The 20,473-nt window shown below is 39.9% G+C and overlaps 1 protein-coding gene across 1 annotated transcript in view; it reads left to right on the forward strand.

Annotated features, from left to right (window-relative positions):
• Positions 1-7,515: 7,515 nt before the first annotated feature.
• Positions 7,516-20,473, forward strand: part of tmtopsa (teleost multiple tissue opsin a) — a 115,346-nt gene continuing 102,388 nt past the window's right edge. Inside the window, exon 1 of the mRNA XM_073849709.1 lies at positions 7,516-7,888. Within this exon, the coding sequence (XP_073705810.1) occupies positions 7,516-7,888 (373 nt within the window). The remainder of the gene's footprint in view (positions 7,889-20,473) is intronic.

Raw genomic sequence — 20,473 nt, forward strand, 5'->3', positions numbered from 1 at the left:
AGATCCAGCTTGATATTCTGGAAAATGTTTTTTTTTTTTTTTTTGTAGGGAGAACTGTGAGAGAAAGAGCACATTCTGTTTTGTTTTAAGTGTCTTTTGTACCTATCATAAGAGTTTGAAATTTAACTGTGCTCAAGTTCTTTTGCTAAAACAGCTGTTTGAGTTCTTTTAGATACAGTATGTTCTGTGCCAACAATAATAACCAAGTAACGTCAGAGTACTGCTGTGTGCAGGTGTGTCTTTCCACGACTGTTCTCTGATGAACATGACAAGCTTTTCCAGTGGAAAGAATTGAGGATGTAGTTCTAGTTTAAACTGAAATGACAGGGGAGATGGCATCAAAATTCAATCACAGCCATTAGCCGCTCACTCATGCCAGATGACATGACACATTACTCAGCAAAGCAGCAGAGATGTCGCTCCATTTGTCAAAGTGAGAATATTTATGTGCCTCCATATGGTCATGGCGATAATGTGGGTTGTTCCTTTTTTATTTAAGTAATAGAATAAGTCTTATAACTGCCTTCTGGTTTAAGACATCACAGTAATTACAATGACTAACGTCATTGTATTTACTTAACTAACTCACACATTAAGATAGTCCCACCAGTTACATTATAGTGCTGAATCTTAATAATTTGACTGTCAACCCGGACATTGACTACGTTTACATGGACACCAGTAATCTAATTAATGACCTTATTCTGAACAAGACAATAATATGATTATGATGTTTACATGAGTTGCTTTTAGAATATTCCTTTCATGTTCCCGTTTTACATGTTATAGTACATAGATCGATTAACAACACACATCATTACGTCCACACGCGACGTTATCAGTTCATCTTCGTTGACTTTTGGATGTTTCTGTTTTAATTTTACAAAAGCTTTAAGTGTGGACATATGCAACAAATTGTTTAGAATGTGTGAGTTAAAATTTGCCGTGGTCGCATTTGTGCGAGTGCATGCTGCGCTGCCCTAAAGCGTCTGCTCCATACAGCGAGCGTTTCAGAGCCAGTCAGATTTTAGGAAAAAAAAAAAAAGGAAAAAAAAAAAAAAAAAACACACACAGGCACAGTCACCGAAAGCCAGTTTAGTTTTACTTTTTTTTGTTTGTTTTCATTTCGAAAATCCTGTTATATTTGCCGTTTGCCTCTCATTACGCTTTGGAGGCTTTCTTTTCTTCATATCCCTGCACTGGCTACCAGTAGCGGCTCGCATTAAGTTCAAGACACTGATGCTGGCATATAGGACAGCCACCGGCTCATCACCTGCTTACCTACGTTCACTACTACAAATTTACACTCCCTCTAGATCTCTGAGATCCTCTAATGAAAGACGCCTCGTTGTACCACCACAGAGAGGCATGAAATCACTTTCCAGAACATTCTCGTTCAATAGTCCTGCCTGGTGGAATGACCTTCCCTCCCATATCCGGAATGCTCATTCCCTAACTGCCTTCAAGCGACTACTGAAAACCCATCTCTTTCGACACTATTTGACTCAATAAAAAAAAACAAAACCTTCTCTCTTTTCTTGATCTTCCCTTTCTATCCAGTACTTATCTAACAATGCCGATATATGGTATTTTTGAGCACTTCCTAGGTTGACCTGCCTCCTTAGGACGAATCACTTGTTGCATCCCCAATTGTAAGTCGCTTTGGATAAAAGCGTCTGCTAAATGAATAAATGTAAATGTAAATGTAAATGTTCTTTTATTTATTTTTTATTAATTAATTTGTTTGCTCAGTATTTGCGCGCCCTGTAATAAGTCGGCATATAACACAGCATGTGATGGAGTCCATGCCTCGTCTTATTAGTTTTTGTTAATAAATGCTATATAAGCTATTTTATTTTATTGTTGTTATGCTGTTTAATTAAAAAAACTCATGGGAAGGCAGTCAAACCCATGAGTTCCCACCCGTGAACTCGTACTAGATTGACGTACTCCCAGTTCCCAGTTCTGACGTGACATAGCCCGTGAAACAACAATAGAGCCTCTAGGGGTGCGGTGTTTATGCAAGTGGTACACGGTGGAAAAATAGAGTTTAGGACAATATAACGTTGCAATCAAATTAATATAAAAATAATAAATGCTTGGCGTGACTTGCCTGGAACGCTACAAAGTCCTGAGTCGTGGTTTGAAGACGTGATTTACGAGCTCAAAAACCTGCCTGGAACGCAGCATTAGTGTGTATCCTGTAGCAAAATGTGGCGAAAAGTCCTACACAAGGGGAATAGTATGATTAAGGTGTGTCCATATCTTCCATAATGCGACTAAAATAGGAATACTCCACCTGTCTTAATTCGATTTGTGTTTACTCCGATTATGACCTTAGTCGGATTAAATTAATCAAAAATATCAGTTTACATGGTTGGTTCTTAACCAGAGTCTTAATCGCGTTAAAATCGGAATATTGTTGTCCATGTAAACGTACTCATTGTCTTTTCAATATTTGTGTGTTATTATTTTCATGTATATGTGCAGTTTAGTGTAAACAGGGAGATAATTAAATCCCTGTTGGACACTTCATAGCAAGCTCACTAAATACAACATTTTTTATGTTGAACTTTGACAAGTAACAACTGTAGTTATGAATGCCTTAATGATGTGTTACCTTGACAGAAATTTCTTTGACAAGTATGCAGCCAATGTTTCATTTTTGCATATTTGTCCACATTTTGTGGAGACAGAGATGGACTCAAATACAAACAAACAAGAAAATCCTTTGGATTTCACTTTTGCAAAATTTCTAATGGTGACGTAAAAGTTGCACAGAAAAAAAAGTTCTGGCCATTTGTTTAATAAACAAACAAACTACACATAAAAAAAAACCCTGGACGTATCTAATTTAACCTTTAGTGTACAGATGTGTTGTCTATTAAAGAAAAACTCGAAATGTATGCCTTTGTGGCAGTTGGTTTGTGCACTCTACTAGTAGCATATTAAATTCAGTCACCAGAGTGGGCAACTCAAGGTCGTTGTCAGGAGTAAAGGATACGTTGGCTCCCTGTAGGGAGAGAGGTGAGAAGGTTGGTGAAACCCAGCATGAGGGTGTTAATGTTGTGTGCTCCACCTCCATTTATGAAGTATACTGCCAGTTTTGTCTTGTCAAAGTGCCCGACTCCCTCTTCTGTCCTGTGACAGTATGTCTAGGATCAGATCTTACAGGCTAGTCAATATTGTACTGTGGAGCCATTAATTAAAATTAAACAAAAAGGTCTAAGAGAAGCATTTTGGTTTTGATAGTACACATAGTATACAAAAGTCACTACACTACACAAACTTGGAAATACCTATCACACACATTTATTAAAAATAAATTGACTGACATAGATCAGGCAACAAAAGAACAGTTGAACTCAAGTGGCCCATTTTTTTCCTGCCTGGTTAATTAGTTGAACTACACAAGCTATTTCCATGCATGTTGCAGTACTCTAATTGCAGGGACAACATAAGCTAAATGGCTTGCAAACTCTTCATTATCCCAAACCCTTAAGACTTTATTTTATTGTATTGAATGTGCACTTGCAGTGTACTTCAAATTTTAAATGCATATTTAAACAACACCAATTGTACTTGCAGATAATATACTATTAATTAAATAAAAGGCCACTTTTATTTATTGCATTTGTAATAATATCAAAAGTACACTTCTTCTGATGTGTTCAATAACATACTATCACGTCACAAAACTCTAGTGCCAGTACTTTATTGAGGGGTGAAGCAGGTACAGTAACAGCTTCAGGGTAGACAAACAGCAGGTGAATCACACACAGTGTGGATCAAAGATCTATATTTATTATACTTGAAAAAGATGATAAGGGAAGGTAGTTCCAGCAAATAAAGATTGGAAAACCAAAGACAAGTATTCCACAATGAGGAACAAAGGACACTGTAAGAAGCATCCGCAGGATCTGTGTGCAAAACTACAATGTGAATGTGTTATATTACATTTAAAAGTAATATATTTATATAAAGGTACTACATAGCAAATTCATTATCAATATGTCTAACTGCAAATATATTTACATACATAAGATAGTATTTTTAACAGAAATTATAATAAAGTATATTTTAGTTTACCATAAATGCTTGTGTATTATTACAAGTATATTATTTCTGTAATGAGCATTTTATGCTAAATTGTACTTCTTGTACACTTCTTATTAGTGCATAAAGCCACCAAATAATAATAATATTAAAAAGAAAAATATAAAAATCAGGTTGGATGCAAGCCTGCATTTCCATGAACCAGCTCTGATGTTTTGCCAATCGCCTTTATCCACCACAACTAACACTGTATTTAAAATACAATCGCCTTTATCCACAACAACTAACACTGCATTTATAGTACTGCAAACATTTAATTAGTTTGTGCATTCCCTGGGATTTGAACCTACAACTTTGGTGTTGCTAGTGCAACGCTGTTTTGTATTACATTACAAAGACTTTTCAGCTGCTGAAGACATGATCCCAACTCCCCCCACCCCCTTTTATTGGCCACAGCATTATTCACGTGACCATATCCACACTTTTAAAGTACAAATTGAACTGCACTCTGACCAAACACTGTGAACATCTATATGACATTGTGCAATTATAGATTTTACATGTTGCTCTTTTTATTTTCCATCCATTTGAACCAGAAGATTACAGTATGAAATAGGTTTTAACAAGCCATACAATACAGCACTTTACCTCATAATGTGCCAAAATATGCAAGGCTGCAAAAAATCTTCAGAGAGCTTTTTTTTTTTAATAGACCTGTTTTAAATTACAGTGCTCTATTGTTTAGTCAATAACAATTTTAATAGTACTTTGCAAAAAACATAATTCTGTCTGTTGGCCTCTGTGTGTATTAAAGCTATTCTTTTATAAACATTGACATTTAATTAATTTGCAAGATTATGTAAAATTAGATCAATTAACGATTTACGTTAAAACGATTTTTTTTTAATTAATAAGGTCTTTAGAAGTGAATTTAGGTTTCAAAACTAACACTTGGCAAGGCAGTAAAGAAATATTTTGATGCAATATGCTTTTTAGACTGCTTACCAGCTCACACCAGAAATCCAAATCTAATGATGGGTTTTGTATGTTTTCAGAATTGCATTATTGAGCGATCTAAGATCTTACTGTAGGTTTATGAATGAGCTCTATTGAACTGCTTGCTAGCTGCTTACATCTGGGATGTATGCTGCTTACAACTGGGAGCTTCAACTAGTAAATTACATATACTTTATGTGTAACTGGTGGGGGTTGAGTCTTGTTTTTTATTAGCATCAAGCAAAATAGTTTCTAAGTTTATTACATGGTGCTCACCACAGTGATAAACTATCACTGTCCACATGCAGTCTTCTAGCAGACATCATAATTCCTGCAAGCTGAGAGATGTTGTTGACTTCAAGGTAAACAAATTGGCTTAAGTAGAGACAGAAATATAAGATTTGGAACATAACAGTATTTCCTCTAATGATGATCAGTGAGGACCCTCATGCTGCAATCATTCCGATGAGTGAGAAAGCATGTAAATGTGATCACAGACCAAATGCTGTATGCAAAAGCCTTAGGAATTTTGTAGATGTTTTAAGATCAGTGCATTTATCTTGCAATGCTGAATATTGGATGTCATCTCAAAGTTGGTGGTGTCACTTCAATGGTCCCCCTCCAAGGACTGTAGTTCCTTTACTGTTGCACTATTCAGATTTGACTGAAAAAGTATATTTATTACACATTACTTGCATGTAATGTACTTTTGTACAATTTGCATTTCCTACTCTGCAAGTTGTTCACTAGATTAATGCTCTCAGATGCAGCTCCTGCAATTGCTGGAAACATGATCCTAAACTTCCTTGTTCATTTTTGGCTACAGCATTATTCATTCAGCCACCATATCCACATTTTTGGAGTATACAAATTGTACTGCACCCTGAGAGAAACAGAACATTGGTCCAATTAGCTATAGTACAGGACATTGTGCATTTGCAGATTTGAGCAACTGCTCATATTTTCCATCCAATTTAACTAGAAGAAGATTACAGTATAAAATAGATTTTAACAATCCAAACAATAGAGCACTTTATGTCTTGGTGTGCCAGCATATGCAATGTTGCAAAAAAAAAAAAAAAAAAAAAAATACTTGCACATTTTTAATTGTCCTGTGAATTGACTGAAGATCCCTTTAACTAGCACTAACTTATTTTATGAAGTGTTTATTGAGACATTATTATTTTCTATGGGACTATAACAGTGGGTGCTGGTGTTTCAGTAGCTCTTTGCCTTGGGTAGCAGACGGGTGCAGAAGAACTAATTAGATCTCCTAAAAAAAGTCCACACAGAATCTCATTACATTTTCTTAGAGCTTCACCAAAAAAAACTTTTATTAGCCCAATGAGTGTTCTCTTAAGAAGCTGAGGATCATTCATTAATAAAATATACAACACATCAAATTTTTCACTCAATAAATAGCTCCATTACTGCCATTCCCCAATGTGTTCCCCTGTGAGATACTTTCACATCTGCAAACAATAAATTACACTTTCAGGCTTACTTACTGATGAATTTTGCATAGTGAAACACTCAAATTAACATTTAAAATCAGAAATGTTCTAGTGTTTTTCTGAGTTTTCTCCTGCATCACTCTGAAAGCAAACAAAGCCCTTAGCAGTAACCCACAATGCATTTTCCTAAGACCCCCACCCTCCCCCTCCCTTTGTCTTAAGAGTCAGTGTGTTGTGTTTTAGTCTGGGCTGATTTACAGCCATTCATAAAAGAGATCCAGAGTGAAAACTAAAAAGGATTTCAAGCAACCTAGAAGTAAGGGTTGAAACAGAATGTGACGGGGTTATGTGCAAACTTTGCTTTAGACTACAAAGTAATTTCAAGATGTAGCATATTTAACACCAACAGTTTATGAGCTATTCAAGCTGACCAGCTTTTTAATGCTAATCAAGTCGATGCTTTCATGAAAAACTGAGCACCATGGACAGCGCTAAAACGTATGAACAATGATTTTAGTAATTCAAATAATAAAAAGGGAATTTCAAACTTTCCCAGATGAGCATTCTCCTCAAGTTAAACGTTTTACCGACCGTTTAATATGCCGTGAGACAGAACAGACACTGAGCAGCTGTGCTGCAGAGGTTTGTTGTCCTCTTAACCTGGATGTTGCGTCCAGAAAACCTCAGTAGAGCAGACGGACACTGTCTGAAGGAGGTATACACTAACATCAACACAGTACAGTTCCACCGCATATGAGGATTGTAATCACCACACGGTGGAGCAAAGGGACGCCAAACTTTATTCCCACTTCTGAACTGAGCAACAAAGTTCAGCAATTGCAAAAAAATCGTCGTGCATCTCATCTAACACTTAAACTCTTCTGCAACTAACTATCCTCTCTATGGATCGCAGTCTGTTATCAAAACGCCACAGCACATTAAATGTTTCGCTTTTCCCCAGAAAACAATGCAGTGACTTTTGTTCAATGTGCACCCTGAAAGGATTGCAATGATTGCGTCTAACCTGAGTGTGATCAGTTGCAGCAGGGCGAACAGCGCGCTGTGCCTCAGTGCAGTGGAGGAACATTTGGAGGCGTCCTATTCCTATCGCACCCTCAGTCCCACCGGCCACCTGCTCGTGGCGGTGACCCTGGGCTTCATCGGCACTTTCGGATTCCTCAACAACCTTCTGGTTCTCGTGCTCTTCTGCCGCTACAAGATTTTGCGGTCCCCCATCAACTTTTTGCTGGTGAATATTTGCTTGAGTGATCTCCTGGTTTGCTTGTTGGGCACGCCGTTCAGCTTCGCGGCGAGCACTCAAGGGCGATGGCTCATCGGCGACACTGGATGTGTGTGGTACGGCTTTGCCAACTCGTTGTTGGGTGAGTGTTTTGTAGAACGGACAGTTTATCTACAGGTACTGTAGGTTATGCGTTGTTCGGTTATTAGTTTGGAATTAATCTCAACTGGAATTAAACTATTATTCACAAGTACCATTTGCACGTTTAGCTTAATGCATAGAGATATAAAAACTTATATGGCATCTTAGTTCTGCAATTAAAGCACTAATTAAAGGAGAATCGCTTTTAAACGACATGCAGTACCAAGTCTTTAAAAATGTCGTCTTTGTATTCATGCTGTAATATTCAGTGGCTTTGAATTAGTGCCAAAATGATAAGAAAGTGAAAACATGTTAGTCAGCACACGTGTTCAAGCTATTATTGTTTTAATGAACTTTTCTTACATCCAGAAAACAAACAAACAAAAACAAATTAGAGACACAGTCCACACCAGTTTCAGTACAGAGACAGAATTGCAGTTTCTAACTGCAGATGGGTCTGAAGGTACTTGCTGGAGGCAGCAAATCCCAAGTAAATTTAGTACCTTCAACTGATGTGATTCTCAGTCAATAGCTCAATGATGAAACACAAACAGCAGATTTCCAGGTTTTTCAAGACTTGCCTACCTTTTATCACAGATGAACTGAAAAGAGACTTGAAGCATTTGATGTTTTTCCACAATTCAGAGATTTCATGATATTGCTCTCACCATGTTTAATCAATGTAATTTGACTAGCATGTTAACTTAAATTACTTATATTGTAATTTTAGTGATGCATCAATTCAAAGGAAATAAAATAACTGTTTTAGGTTATTTATTTGACATAGTTACAAATGTATGTGTCACTGTTTTAATGGTTTTATAAGATGTCATTACAAATTAGATATTAGACAATTAATATGCACACTGAATATTAGCTGAGAAAGAGAAAAGCCATTAAGGACTTGAATCTCATGAAGACAGACGTCAGATAAAGAAAAATGCCAGAAAGAGCAGAGTGCCAAGAAAGAAATGATAAGCATTGGTTAAAATCTTTAGTTATACTTTCCTTGTCCATGTGACCAAATCTGATACATTCACACTGTCCTATCAGCATGTCAACCTCTAACATTTTCTTATCTCTAATGATTATTCAGTGTTCAAAAACTTGGCCTGCCCAGTCACAGTGAGGTAATACAGGAGGAGATAGCATAGATATTAATGTCAAACACCAGATGAAGTTTAGCAGACCTTTAGTAGACCTCAGGGATGTATTAACCAAAGTTGTTCTCTGTATTTGTTTGTGTATTTTATGCATTTGATCAGATGGAGATGACAGCCTAACCCTGCTAGAACCCCAGACTGCTTTGTTTTACAGTATTTGATGTCTAGAGAAGGATCACTATAGTTATATTCTCCAGTAAGTCTTTTTTGAGCAGAGATTTTTTTTGGCATCACAAGGCTGCCAGTGAATGCAGCAGAGCAAGACAAATTACATTTGATTACTTTGTTTGTGGGAAAATCACCTCTTGGCAGCTTAACATAGACAGAATATTAGATTTTGAATCCACCTCAGTATGGCTTGAAATCTTATGTAATTTTTCAGATACTTACTTCATCTGATTAATCTCCTCTGAGATGTTATGTGGGCAAATTTATCATTAGAATAAGCAAAAAAAGACCTCATGTCTCATAAAATGTTTATGACTGTTGGTTTCATCTGGATTCAATTTGAAGAAAGTAATCAAAAAGTCATTTCATACTGCAGGGCTGTGTTCTTGAGCATTAATCCCAGAGGAACACTTTAAACAGCCTGACCTTATAGTGCATCAAAATGTGAGTTATCTCTCCTTAACTGTAAAAAAATTAAATTAATGTGTAATAAATGTGTTATTAATATGATTAATAACACTGTGATTGTTGATCATGATAAATATAATTATAATAACAATAGTATGTCTACATGCCCCTCTCTCTCTCTCTCTCTCTCTCTCTCTCTCTCTCTCTCTCTCTCTCTCTCACACACACACACACACACACACACACACGGATATTTTATATTTTTTCTTTTTGTTTATTATGGGGACTAATGTTGTTTTGGACAGCACTGACTTTCATTATATGCATAAAAAGAGTTAAAACATTGTGCAAAGAACTAAAAGTCCTACAAGTTTGGAAAGTCTGAGCAAATTATGGCAGAACTTACATTTTTGGGTGAACTATCTAACCATGGTAGTCATCTGACAAGTGCATCTAGAGACCTAAAGACCAAGATGTTTTTCCTTGATTCTCAAAGCTGGTGTATTTGGTATATACAGCATGGTCTAGTGGTTTAGTTAATGGATCAGCAATCGGGCTGTAGAAGGATTCGATTTCGGGTGAACTTCATTGCGGTCATGCCCTTCAACTGGGTACTTCAGTTTATGTCATACGCCCTCGTCACACTATCACACAGTCAGCTGAACTCAATGTCCACATAAGATCTGAATGTTGGCCTCCTCTAATATTCACAAGAAGTAATGGCTGTTTTGTGGAAGACTTCGTTTACTTGATGCAGAATAAAAATAAACAAGCCATTGAGATTTAATTGTTATGAAGACAAAATATCTCTGCTCTGCATTGACAGACCTAGAAATTAAAGTGTTCGATACTAATAGATTGTCATATGTCTCCTTATGTTTCATGTCTTTTGCCTTTGTGTTTGCACTGTTGTGATTTGGTTTCTCCCTTTGTCTTCCCCCGTCCGTTTGTAATCATTTGGTTTAGTCCTTGTTAAGTCATTATCGTTTTCACCTGTGTGTAATCATTAGTTTGCTTTATAAGTCAGTCTCTGTTTTCAGTCCTTGGTCGGTCATTTCACTTATTACGTTACCCCGTGTGTGGATGTCTCCTGCCTTTCTGAAGTATTATATTAAAGTGATTTATTATTGGATTTACGTCTCCCGTCTCATCAACCAGCACTACACCGTGACAGAATGACCGACCCAAATTGCAGTGCTGAGGAACACCTGTGGAGCTTGAGGCAGAGCGGTCGGGAGTTGGAGCGGTATGTGGAGGATTTTATTGAGCTTTATCATCGGGTGAGCTTGCCCGACCCCTCTATTGGCATTGTGTTTCTGTTGGGGTTGGACAAGGATATTATTCGTAATCTCTCTGTCCATGATGTCCCGTTTGTCGAGTTGGTTAGCATAATTCTCTATTTAAACGGCTCCAACTTTGAGATGGAGCAAATAGAGAATTCCAGTCCGATCCAACGTCCAACCCCCTCAGAAGCACAATGCATCGCACCAGCTCACCCAACGCCAATAGCCTCTACATACCGATCCAACAGTTCAGACCGCCTGCCTCGCCCTGAACATCCGGCAACCCTCCAGAGCTCCATAGACTTCCTCAGCCCAACACCGCTGGCCACCGTTCCTGATCTCCCGGTCGAGATGACCGCAGTCCCTGATTTCCCGGCCGAGGTGGCCACAGTACCTGATTTCCCGGAGATGGCCAGCGTTCCTGATTTCCCAGCCGAAATGGCCGCTGTTCCTGAGTTCCTGGCCGAAATGGCCGCTGTTCCTGAGTTCCTGGCCGCAATGGCCCCTGTGCCTGATTTCCTGGTCAATATGGCCACAGTTCCTGATTTCCCGGCCAGGATGGCCGAAGTTCCTGATATTCCTGTCAAGATGGCCACAGTTCCTGATTTCACGGTCAAGACGGCCACAGTTCCTGATTTCCCGGCCGAGATGGCCACAGTTCCTGATTTCCCGGCCAAGATGGCCGCCAAGCCTGAATCCCCGGCCAGAATGGCCGTTGTTCCTGAGTCCCTGGCCAAGATGGCCGCCAAGCCTGAATCCCTGGCCAAGATGGCCGTTGTTCCTGAGTCCCTGGCCAAGATGGCCGCCAAGCCTGAGTCCCAGGCCAAGATGGCCGCCAAGCCTGAATCTGCACCCAAGATGGCTACCGTCAAGTCAGAATCTCCGCTGGTTCCGCCCAGTCTCCCAGAGTCTTCGCTGGTTCCGCCCAGCCCTCCAGAGACTGCGACGTCTCTCTCTCTCTCTCTCTCTCTCTCTCTGTGCGCATGTGCTGAGTGAGTGGGCGGAGTCGGCGTGTGTGTGTGAGAGTGCTGCCAAACGAGTGAGTTTGCTCTTTCTTTTTCTTTTATACTGTCTCTGCCTTAGAGTTTTGGTTTGTGAATTGTGTAAAAAGGGTGCCGGCCAGCTTTTTGCTGGTTGGAAATGGCGAGTACAAGCCAAACAAAGTTTGAGCAACTTTCACGCAGGCATGGGATAAAACTGGCGCCTGTAGTGAACTGCTCTGTGGAAGACTGCAGCTTGGCTGTAGGTAGAGTTGTTGGTTTCGACAGTTTGGTGTCTGCTTCCCGAATGAACAGTGCTGTTGTTATCTTCCTTGATTCTATTGAGAAAGTTAACAGTGTAGTTCAGAACGGAGTAGTAATTCAGGACACGTTTACTCCGGTAATACCGCTGGTTCAGCCGGCAAAAAAAATAACATTGTCCAATGTACCGCCTTTTATTAAAGATGAGCTCTTGATTAACGAACTGTCTAGGCATGGCAAAATTGTATCTCAGATGAAAAAACTTCCACTGGGATGTAAATCACCCTTGCTTAAGCACGTAGTGTGTTTCAGGCGGCAATTACATATGATCTTAAAGAGCGATGTGGATGATCTTAACTTATCATTTAAATTTAGAATTGATGGTTTTGATTATGTTGTTTTTGCAACGTCTGATACCATGAAATGCTTTGGATGCGGACAATCAGGACACGTTAAACGTGCGTGTCCGGAGAGAGCAAGTGACTCAGAGCCCGGGCCGAGTGGAGAAACACCGCGTGATAATACAGGCGCAACAGTCACTGAAGTTTCTGCTGTTGGAGATGACGGCAACAGTGCCGTGGGGCAGAATATAGACGGAGGGGAGATAGAACTTCATGCAGTGTCTAATAATGTTGTGAGAGAGAGTATGGAAAGTGAGGGAAAAAAAGATGATGCAGTACCTACTGATGTGGCTGAATCTATTGTGGAGGAAGATGAGATGGTGACAGATTTTGCTAGTGATGAAACACTTTTTAAAATACCAAATACTAAGAGGAAAAGGGTGAGAAAGAGTTCGGAAATGGCTAAAATGAGCAGACTAACAACAACAGAACTTGAAAAGTTTGATGATACTGAAGGCAGCACGATTGATGATTCTGACAGTGAGGTAATGAGCAGTAAAGCAGGACGAAGTCGACGCAGTGATTACAATTTTGACAAAATAAAGTCTTTTCTGCAAAGAACTAAGAATGTGAAAAATGTCCAGTTTGATGAATTTTTTGCTGACAGGGAAATGTTTATTAACTCAGTGGCAGTGCTTATGAGAGGTGAAGGAGGGGAACAGTTTACAGTGCAGGAAATATACAGATTGAAGAAACTTGTTTCTAAACTGAAGTTAGAATTACAAAATGAAGATGGTTTTGAAACCACGTAATTTTTTCTTTGTTTTGTTTGGTTTGTGTCCTCTCATACTATCTATTTTAATGAGTGTGATGAGGCTGGGCTCTCTTAACTTGAATGGCTCTCGGGACATGCATAAAAGAGCATTGTTGTTTGAGCTCATTAAACAAAAGAATATTGATGTAATGTATGTTCAAGAAACACATAGTGATTGTTTTAACGAAATCGACTGGAGAAAAGAATGGGAAGGTGAAGTGTTGTTTGCCCACATGAGCTCCACTAGAGGAGGGGTGGCTATCCTCTTTGCTAAGAATTTCTCGCCTACTTCCTGCGAGGTTAAGCATGTGATACCTGGTAGACTTCTATCTGTAAGGGCTCAGTTTGAAAAATTCAACGTTGTTTTTATTAATGTTTATGCTCCTACAAATGGTAGTGAAAGAGTACTTTTTCTAAAAAATGTAAATGCAATACTGCAGAATATTAATTCTGATGACCTTCTGTTTTTGGGTGGAGATTTTAATTGTACAGAGAATTATAGACTGGATAGGAATCATATGGAACCTCATGCTGCCTCAAGTCTTGTTCTAAGGGAGTTGATTGAAACATATAGTTTGTGTGATGTGTGGCGGGATCATAATAATAATTTAAGACAATACACATGGGTACACAATCGAGAAAATTTTATTTCTTTAGCTAGGTTGGACAGGTTTTATTGTTTTCGGCATCACCGTAATGTTTTGAAAAGTTGTTTTATTACACCAACTGGTTTCTCTGACCATGGTCTTGTTACATGTAATGTGTTTATTGCAAATATAAAGACAAAGAGTGCTTATTGTCATTTTAACACTTCCCTGTTTAATGATGTGAATTTTAGAGATGTTTTTGTTGCTTTTTGGAATAAATTTAAATTGAGAAAACAATGTTTCAAAAATTTACGCCAGTGGTGGGACTGTGGAAAGGTTGAAGTGAAAGTACTTTGTCAACAGTATACTTTCAGTGTTTCTCGGGACATCACTAGACTAATGAAAAAACTTGAATCTGAAATAATGGAGGCACAAGGGTTAGCAGAGGCTACTGGGGAGGGAAGACATATTGAGACATTTAAAACTAAGACATCCTTTCTTGCGGATTTGCTCGGCATTAAAGCAAAAGGGGCTCTGGTCCGATCTCGTTTTCAAAATCTAACACAGATGGATGCCCCATCCAAGTTTTTTTTTAATCTGGAAAAAAAGAACAGTCAGAGTCGTTATATTCACTCTTTACGCTCGGAAAATGGGCAAGAATTAACAAATATATCTGATATTAGAAAACGAGCTGTACGGTTTTATGATGAATTGTATAGGAGTGAATATAGAAAGGATGAGATGTTATCTGCTGGCTTCTATGAAGGTCTGCCAAAGGTCTTGGAGGACTCAAAGGCAGAGCTGGAGAGGCCTCTTTCTGAAGAGGAACTTCTGAATGCTCTGAAGGGCATGGAGAGTGGAAAAACTCCCGGGATGGATGGACTCCCTGTTGAGTTTTATAAAGAATTTTGGGCTGTACTGGGAGAGGATTTGCTGGCAGTCCTAAATGAAAGTGTGACTGATGGCTCTCTGCCTCTGAGCTGCAGGAGAGCTGTAGTCACATTACTACCTAAAAAGGGTGACTTGCAAGAGATCAAGAATTGGCGACCTGTGAGTCTGCTGTGTTCTGATCTTAAAATCTTTTCTAAGACTCTGGCTAACAGGCTGAGAAAGGTGATGGGGCAGGTGATACATCTTGACCAGACTTATTGTGTGCCGGGCAGGTCAATTACAGATAATGTCTGCCTCATACGGGATGTTTTAAGTGTCTCAAGTCTTTTAGGGGTAAACTTGGGGTTTATCTCAATTGATCAAGAAAAAGCATTCGATAGAGTCGAACATCAGTACTTATGGGACACCCTAGAGGCCTTTAATTTTAGCTCTGGTTTTATAGGTATGATAAAAGTGCTGTACCAGGACACTGAGAGTTTACTGAAGATCAATGGTGGTTTGAGTGCCCCTTTTAAAGTTAGCAGAGGGATCAGACAAGGCTGTGCACTTTCTGGTATGCTTTATTCTTTAGCTATTGAACCAATGTTGAATAAGTTAAGAGTTCAAATAAAAGGGTTATTGTATCATGATTTACAACACCAAATTTCAGCTTATGCTGATGATGTAGTGGTTATGATAAATGGGCAACAAGATATTAACCAGCTGGTCTCTACTGTCAGCGATTTTGGAAGAATTTCAGCTGCAAAAGTTAATTGGGAGAAGAGTGAAGCACTGGCTGTTGGGGAATGGGTGGAAGGGCTCCCAAGACTACCTGGTGGGATGATATGGAAGAGGGAAGGTTTTAAATATCTAGGAGTATATCTTGGGGACTCAAATACCCAACAAAAGAACTGGGAAGGGCTAATTGAGCAAATAGAAGGAAAATTAAAGAAATGGAAATGGATTCATTCACAAATGTCGTTTAGAGGGAGAGTTTTAATAATCAATAATTTGATCGCTTCAACATTGTGGCATAGGTTATTTTGTGTGGATCCACCTGCTGGAATGCTGTCCCGATTACAGACAATTTTAGTGAATTTTTTTTGGGACAGTTTACACTGGGTTCCTCAAAGTGTGCTTTTTCTTCCAAAAGAGGAAGGGGGGCAAGGGTTGGTACACTTGCCAAGCCGACATGCGGCGTTTCGCTTGCAGTTCATTCAGAAATTCTTGACTGGCCCTATGGATCTGGTGTGGAGAAGGATGGCAAATTCAATTCTACATACAGTGGATGGACTTGGACTGGATGCGGCACTGTTCCTAATGGATGTTAAACAACTACGTCTGACTGGTCTACCTCAATTTTATCTTGGACTTTTCAAAGTGTGGGGACTTTTAAAAGTTTGCAGGCTGGAGGCGACCAATTCTGTGTACTGGTTATTAGAGGAGCCTCTTATCAAAGGAGCTCGTATGGACATTGCAGGTGGGAATGTGCCAGGACTTACACAGATACTGTGTGCTTCTAAGCTTGTGACATTGCAGCATTTGGTAAATGTGGCTGGTCCTGAATTGACTGATATAAATGCAGTCGCCTCTGTCTTAGGTCAGAGGTCAACTCGCCACACACAACTCATTGTAAATATGTGGAAAGCTAAGTTGACAAATGAGGAATTGTTATTAATAAAGGATTTTAGTGACGGAAGGGTGTCTCTGAACATAGAAGATCCATTTCCAAGACTTGGGGTTACGCCAGATTTAAAGGAAATGTCAGGTGCCTTGTTAGATCTCACTGGTTTGAAAAATTTTGACTTGGGTGAAACAGATGGAAAAGTGATGTATAAGTGTTTTGTGAAGTTTTTTAATAAAGGAACATTAAATGGGAGGGTTGATACAGTATGGAGGGATAAACTTGGGTTAAATGGGGAAACAAAGCCAGTGTGGAAAGTGCTGTACAAACCACCATTGATAAAGCGATCTGGTGACTTGCAGTGGAGAATTTTACATGGGGCTGTGGCTGTTAATGCCTTTGTTTCAGTCATTAATTCGAACATTGACGATAAATGTGTATTTTGTGGTTCTAGAGAAACTATTTTTCATTGTTTCTTAGAGTGTGTAAGGCTACAAATGCTTTTTAGTTTGTTGAATTTGCTATGTGATAAATGTGGGGAAAAGTTTACACCCAATGTTTTCATTTTGGGGGCGGGGTACAATCAAAAGCAAAAGATTAAATGGCAGTTGCTTAATTTCCTGTTTGGACAAGCAAAGCTTGCAATTTATAAAACTAGGAAAAATAGAATGGAAAATAGGAATGGTCAAGAGATTATACCTCTGTTTAAAGCATTTGTTAAGTCAAGAATTGTTGTGGAGTTTAAGTATTATAAAGCAATGAAAGATTTAGAAGCTTTTAAACTACAGTGGTGTTATAACTCTATTTTTTGTACGGTGGTGGAGGAGGAATTATTTTTTGATCTTGTGTGGAGTTGAAGTATTTTTGTTACCATGATTGAATAAAGTTTATTTATTAAAAATCAATCTCACACACACACACACACACACACACACACACACACACACACACACACACACGGATATTTTATATTTTTTCTTTTTGTTTATTATGGGGACTAATGTTGTTTTGGACAGCACTGACTTTCATTATATGCATAAAAAGAGTTAAAACATTGTGCAAAGAACTAAAAGTCCTACAAGTTTGGAAAGTCTGAGCAAATTATGGCAGAACTTACATTTTTGGGTGAACTATCTAACCATGGTAGTCATCTGACAAGTGCATCTAGAGACCTAAAGACCAAGATGTTTTTCCTTGATTCTCAAAGCTGGTGTATTTGGTATATACAGCATGGTCTAGTGGTTTAGTTAATGGATCAGCAATCGGGCTGTAGAAGGATTCGATTTCGGGTGAACTTCATTGCGGTCATGCCCTTCAACTGGGTACTTCAGTTTATGTCATACGCCCTCGTCACACTATCACACAGTCAGCTGAACTCAATGTCCACATAAGATCTGAATGTTGGCCTCCTCTAATATTCACAAGAAGTAATGGCTGTTTTGTGGAAGACTTCGTTTACTTGATGCAGAATAAAAATAAACAAGCCATTGAGATTTAATTGTTATGAAGACAAAATATCTCTGCTCTGCATTGACAGACCTAGAAATTAAAGTGTTCGATACTAATAGATTGTCATATGTCTCCTTATGTTTCATGTCTTTTGCCTTTGTGTTTGCACTGTTGTGATTTGGTTTCTCCCTCTGTCTTCCCCCGTCCGTTTGTAATCATTTGGTTTAGTCCTTGTTAAGTCATTATCGTTTTCACCTGTGTGTAATCATTAGTTTGCTTTATAAGTCAGTCTCTGTTTTCAGTCCTTGGTCGGTCATTTCACTTATTACGTTACCCCGTGTGTGGATGTCTCCTGCCTTTCTGAAGTATTATATTAAAGTGATTTATTATTGGATTTACGTCTCCCGTCTCATCAACCAGCACTACACCGTGACAGAATGACCGACCCAAATTGCAGTGCTGAGGAACACCTGTGGAGCTTGAGGCAGAGCGGTCGGGAGTTGGAGCGGTATGTGGAGGATTTTATTGAGCTTTATCATCGGGTGAGCTTGCCCGACCCCTCTATTGGCATTGTGTTTCTGTTGGGGTTGGACAAGGATATTATTCGTAATCTCTCTGTCCATGATGTCCCGTTTGTCGAGTTGGTTAGCATAATTCTCTATTTAAACGGCTCCAACTTTGAGATGGAGCAAATAGAGAATTCCAGTCCGATCCAACGTCCAACCCCCTCAGAAGCACAATGCATCGCACCAGCTCACCCAACGCCAATAGCCTCTACATACCGATCCAACAGTTCAGACCGCCTGCCTCGCCCTGAACATCCGGCAACCCTCCAGAGCTCCATAGACTTCCTCAGCCCAACACCGCTGGCCACCGTTCCTGATCTCCCGGTCGAGATGACCGCAGTCCCTGATTTCCCGGCCGAGGTGGCCACAGTACCTGATTTCCCGGAGATGGCCAGCGTTCCTGATTTCCCAGCCGAAATGGCCGCTGTTCCTGAGTTCCTGGCCGAAATGGCCGCTGTTCCTGAGTTCCTGGCCGCAATGGCCCCTGTGCCTGATTTCCTGGTCAATATGGCCACAGTTCCTGATTTCCCGGCCAGGATGGCCGAAGTTCCTGATATTCCTGTCAAGATGGCCACAGTTCCTGATTTCACGGTCAAGACGGCCACAGTTCCTGATTTCCCGGCCGAGATGGCCACAGTTCCTGATTTCCCGGCCAAGATGGCCGCCAAGCCTGAATCCCCGGCCAGAATGGCCGTTGTTCCTGAGTCCCTGGCCAAGATGGCCGCCAAGCCTGAATCCCTGGCCAAGATGGCCGTTGTTCCTGAGTCCCTGGCCAAGATGGCCGCCAAGCCTGAGTCCCAGGCCAAGATGGCCGCCAAGCCTGAATCTGCACCCAAGATGGCTACCGTCAAGTCAGAATCTCCGCTGGTTCCGCCCAGTCTCCCAGAGTCTTCGCTGGTTCCGCCCAGCCCTCCAGAGACTGCGACGTCTCTCTCTCTCTCTCTCTCTCTCTCTCTGTGCGCATGTGCTGAGTGAGTGGGCGGAGTCGGCGTGTGTGTGTGAGAGTGCTGCCAAACGAGTGAGTTTGCTCTTTCTTTTTCTTTTATACTGTCTCTGCCTTAGAGTTTTGGTTTGTGAATTGTGTAAAAAGGGTGCCGGCCAGCTTTTTGCTGGTTGGAAATGGCGAGTACAAGCCAAACAAAGTTTGAGCAACTTTCACGCAGGCATGGGATAAAACTGGCGCCTGTAGTGAACTGCTCTGTGGAAGACTGCAGCTTGGCTGTAGGTAGAGTTGTTGGTTTCGACAGTTTGGTGTCTGCTTCCCGAATGAACAGTGCTGTTGTTATCTTCCTTGATTCTATTGAGAAAGTTAACAGTGTAGTTCAGAACGGAGTAGTAATTCAGGACACGTTTACTCCGGTAATACCGCTGGTTCAGCCGGCAAAAAAAATAACATTGTCCAATGTACCGCCTTTTATTAAAGATGAGCTCTTGATTAACGAACTGTCTAGGCATGGCAAAATTGTATCTCAGATGAAAAAACTTCCACTGGGATGTAAATCACCCTTGCTTAAGCACGTAGTGTGTTTCAGGCGGCAATTACATATGATCTTAAAGAGCGATGTGGATGATCTTAACTTATCATTTAAATTTAGAATTGATGGTTTTGATTATGTTGTTTTTGCAACGTCTGATACCATGAAATGCTTTGGATGCGGACAATCAGGACACGTTAAACGTGCGTGTCCGGAGAGAGCAAGTGACTCAGAGCCCGGGCCGAGTGGAGAAACACCGCGTGATAATACAGGCGCAACAGTCACTGAAGTTTCTGCTGTTGGAGATGACGGCAACAGTGCCGTGGGGCAGAATATAGACGGAGGGGAGATAGAACTTCATGCAGTGTCTAATAATGTTGTGAGAGAGAGTATGGAAAGTGAGGGAAAAAAAGATGATGCAGTACCTACTGATGTGGCTGAATCTATTGTGGAGGAAGATGAGATGGTGACAGATTTTGCTAGTGATGAAACACTTTTTAAAATACCAAATACTAAGAGGAAAAGGGTGAGAAAGAGTTCGGAAATGGCTAAAATGAGCAGACTAACAACAACAGAACTTGAAAAGTTTGATGATAC

The sequence above is a fragment of the Garra rufa genome, chromosome 10, assembly GCF_049309525.1.
Source record: "Garra rufa chromosome 10, GarRuf1.0, whole genome shotgun sequence".
Taxonomy (NCBI): domain Eukaryota; kingdom Metazoa; phylum Chordata; class Actinopteri; order Cypriniformes; family Cyprinidae; genus Garra; species Garra rufa.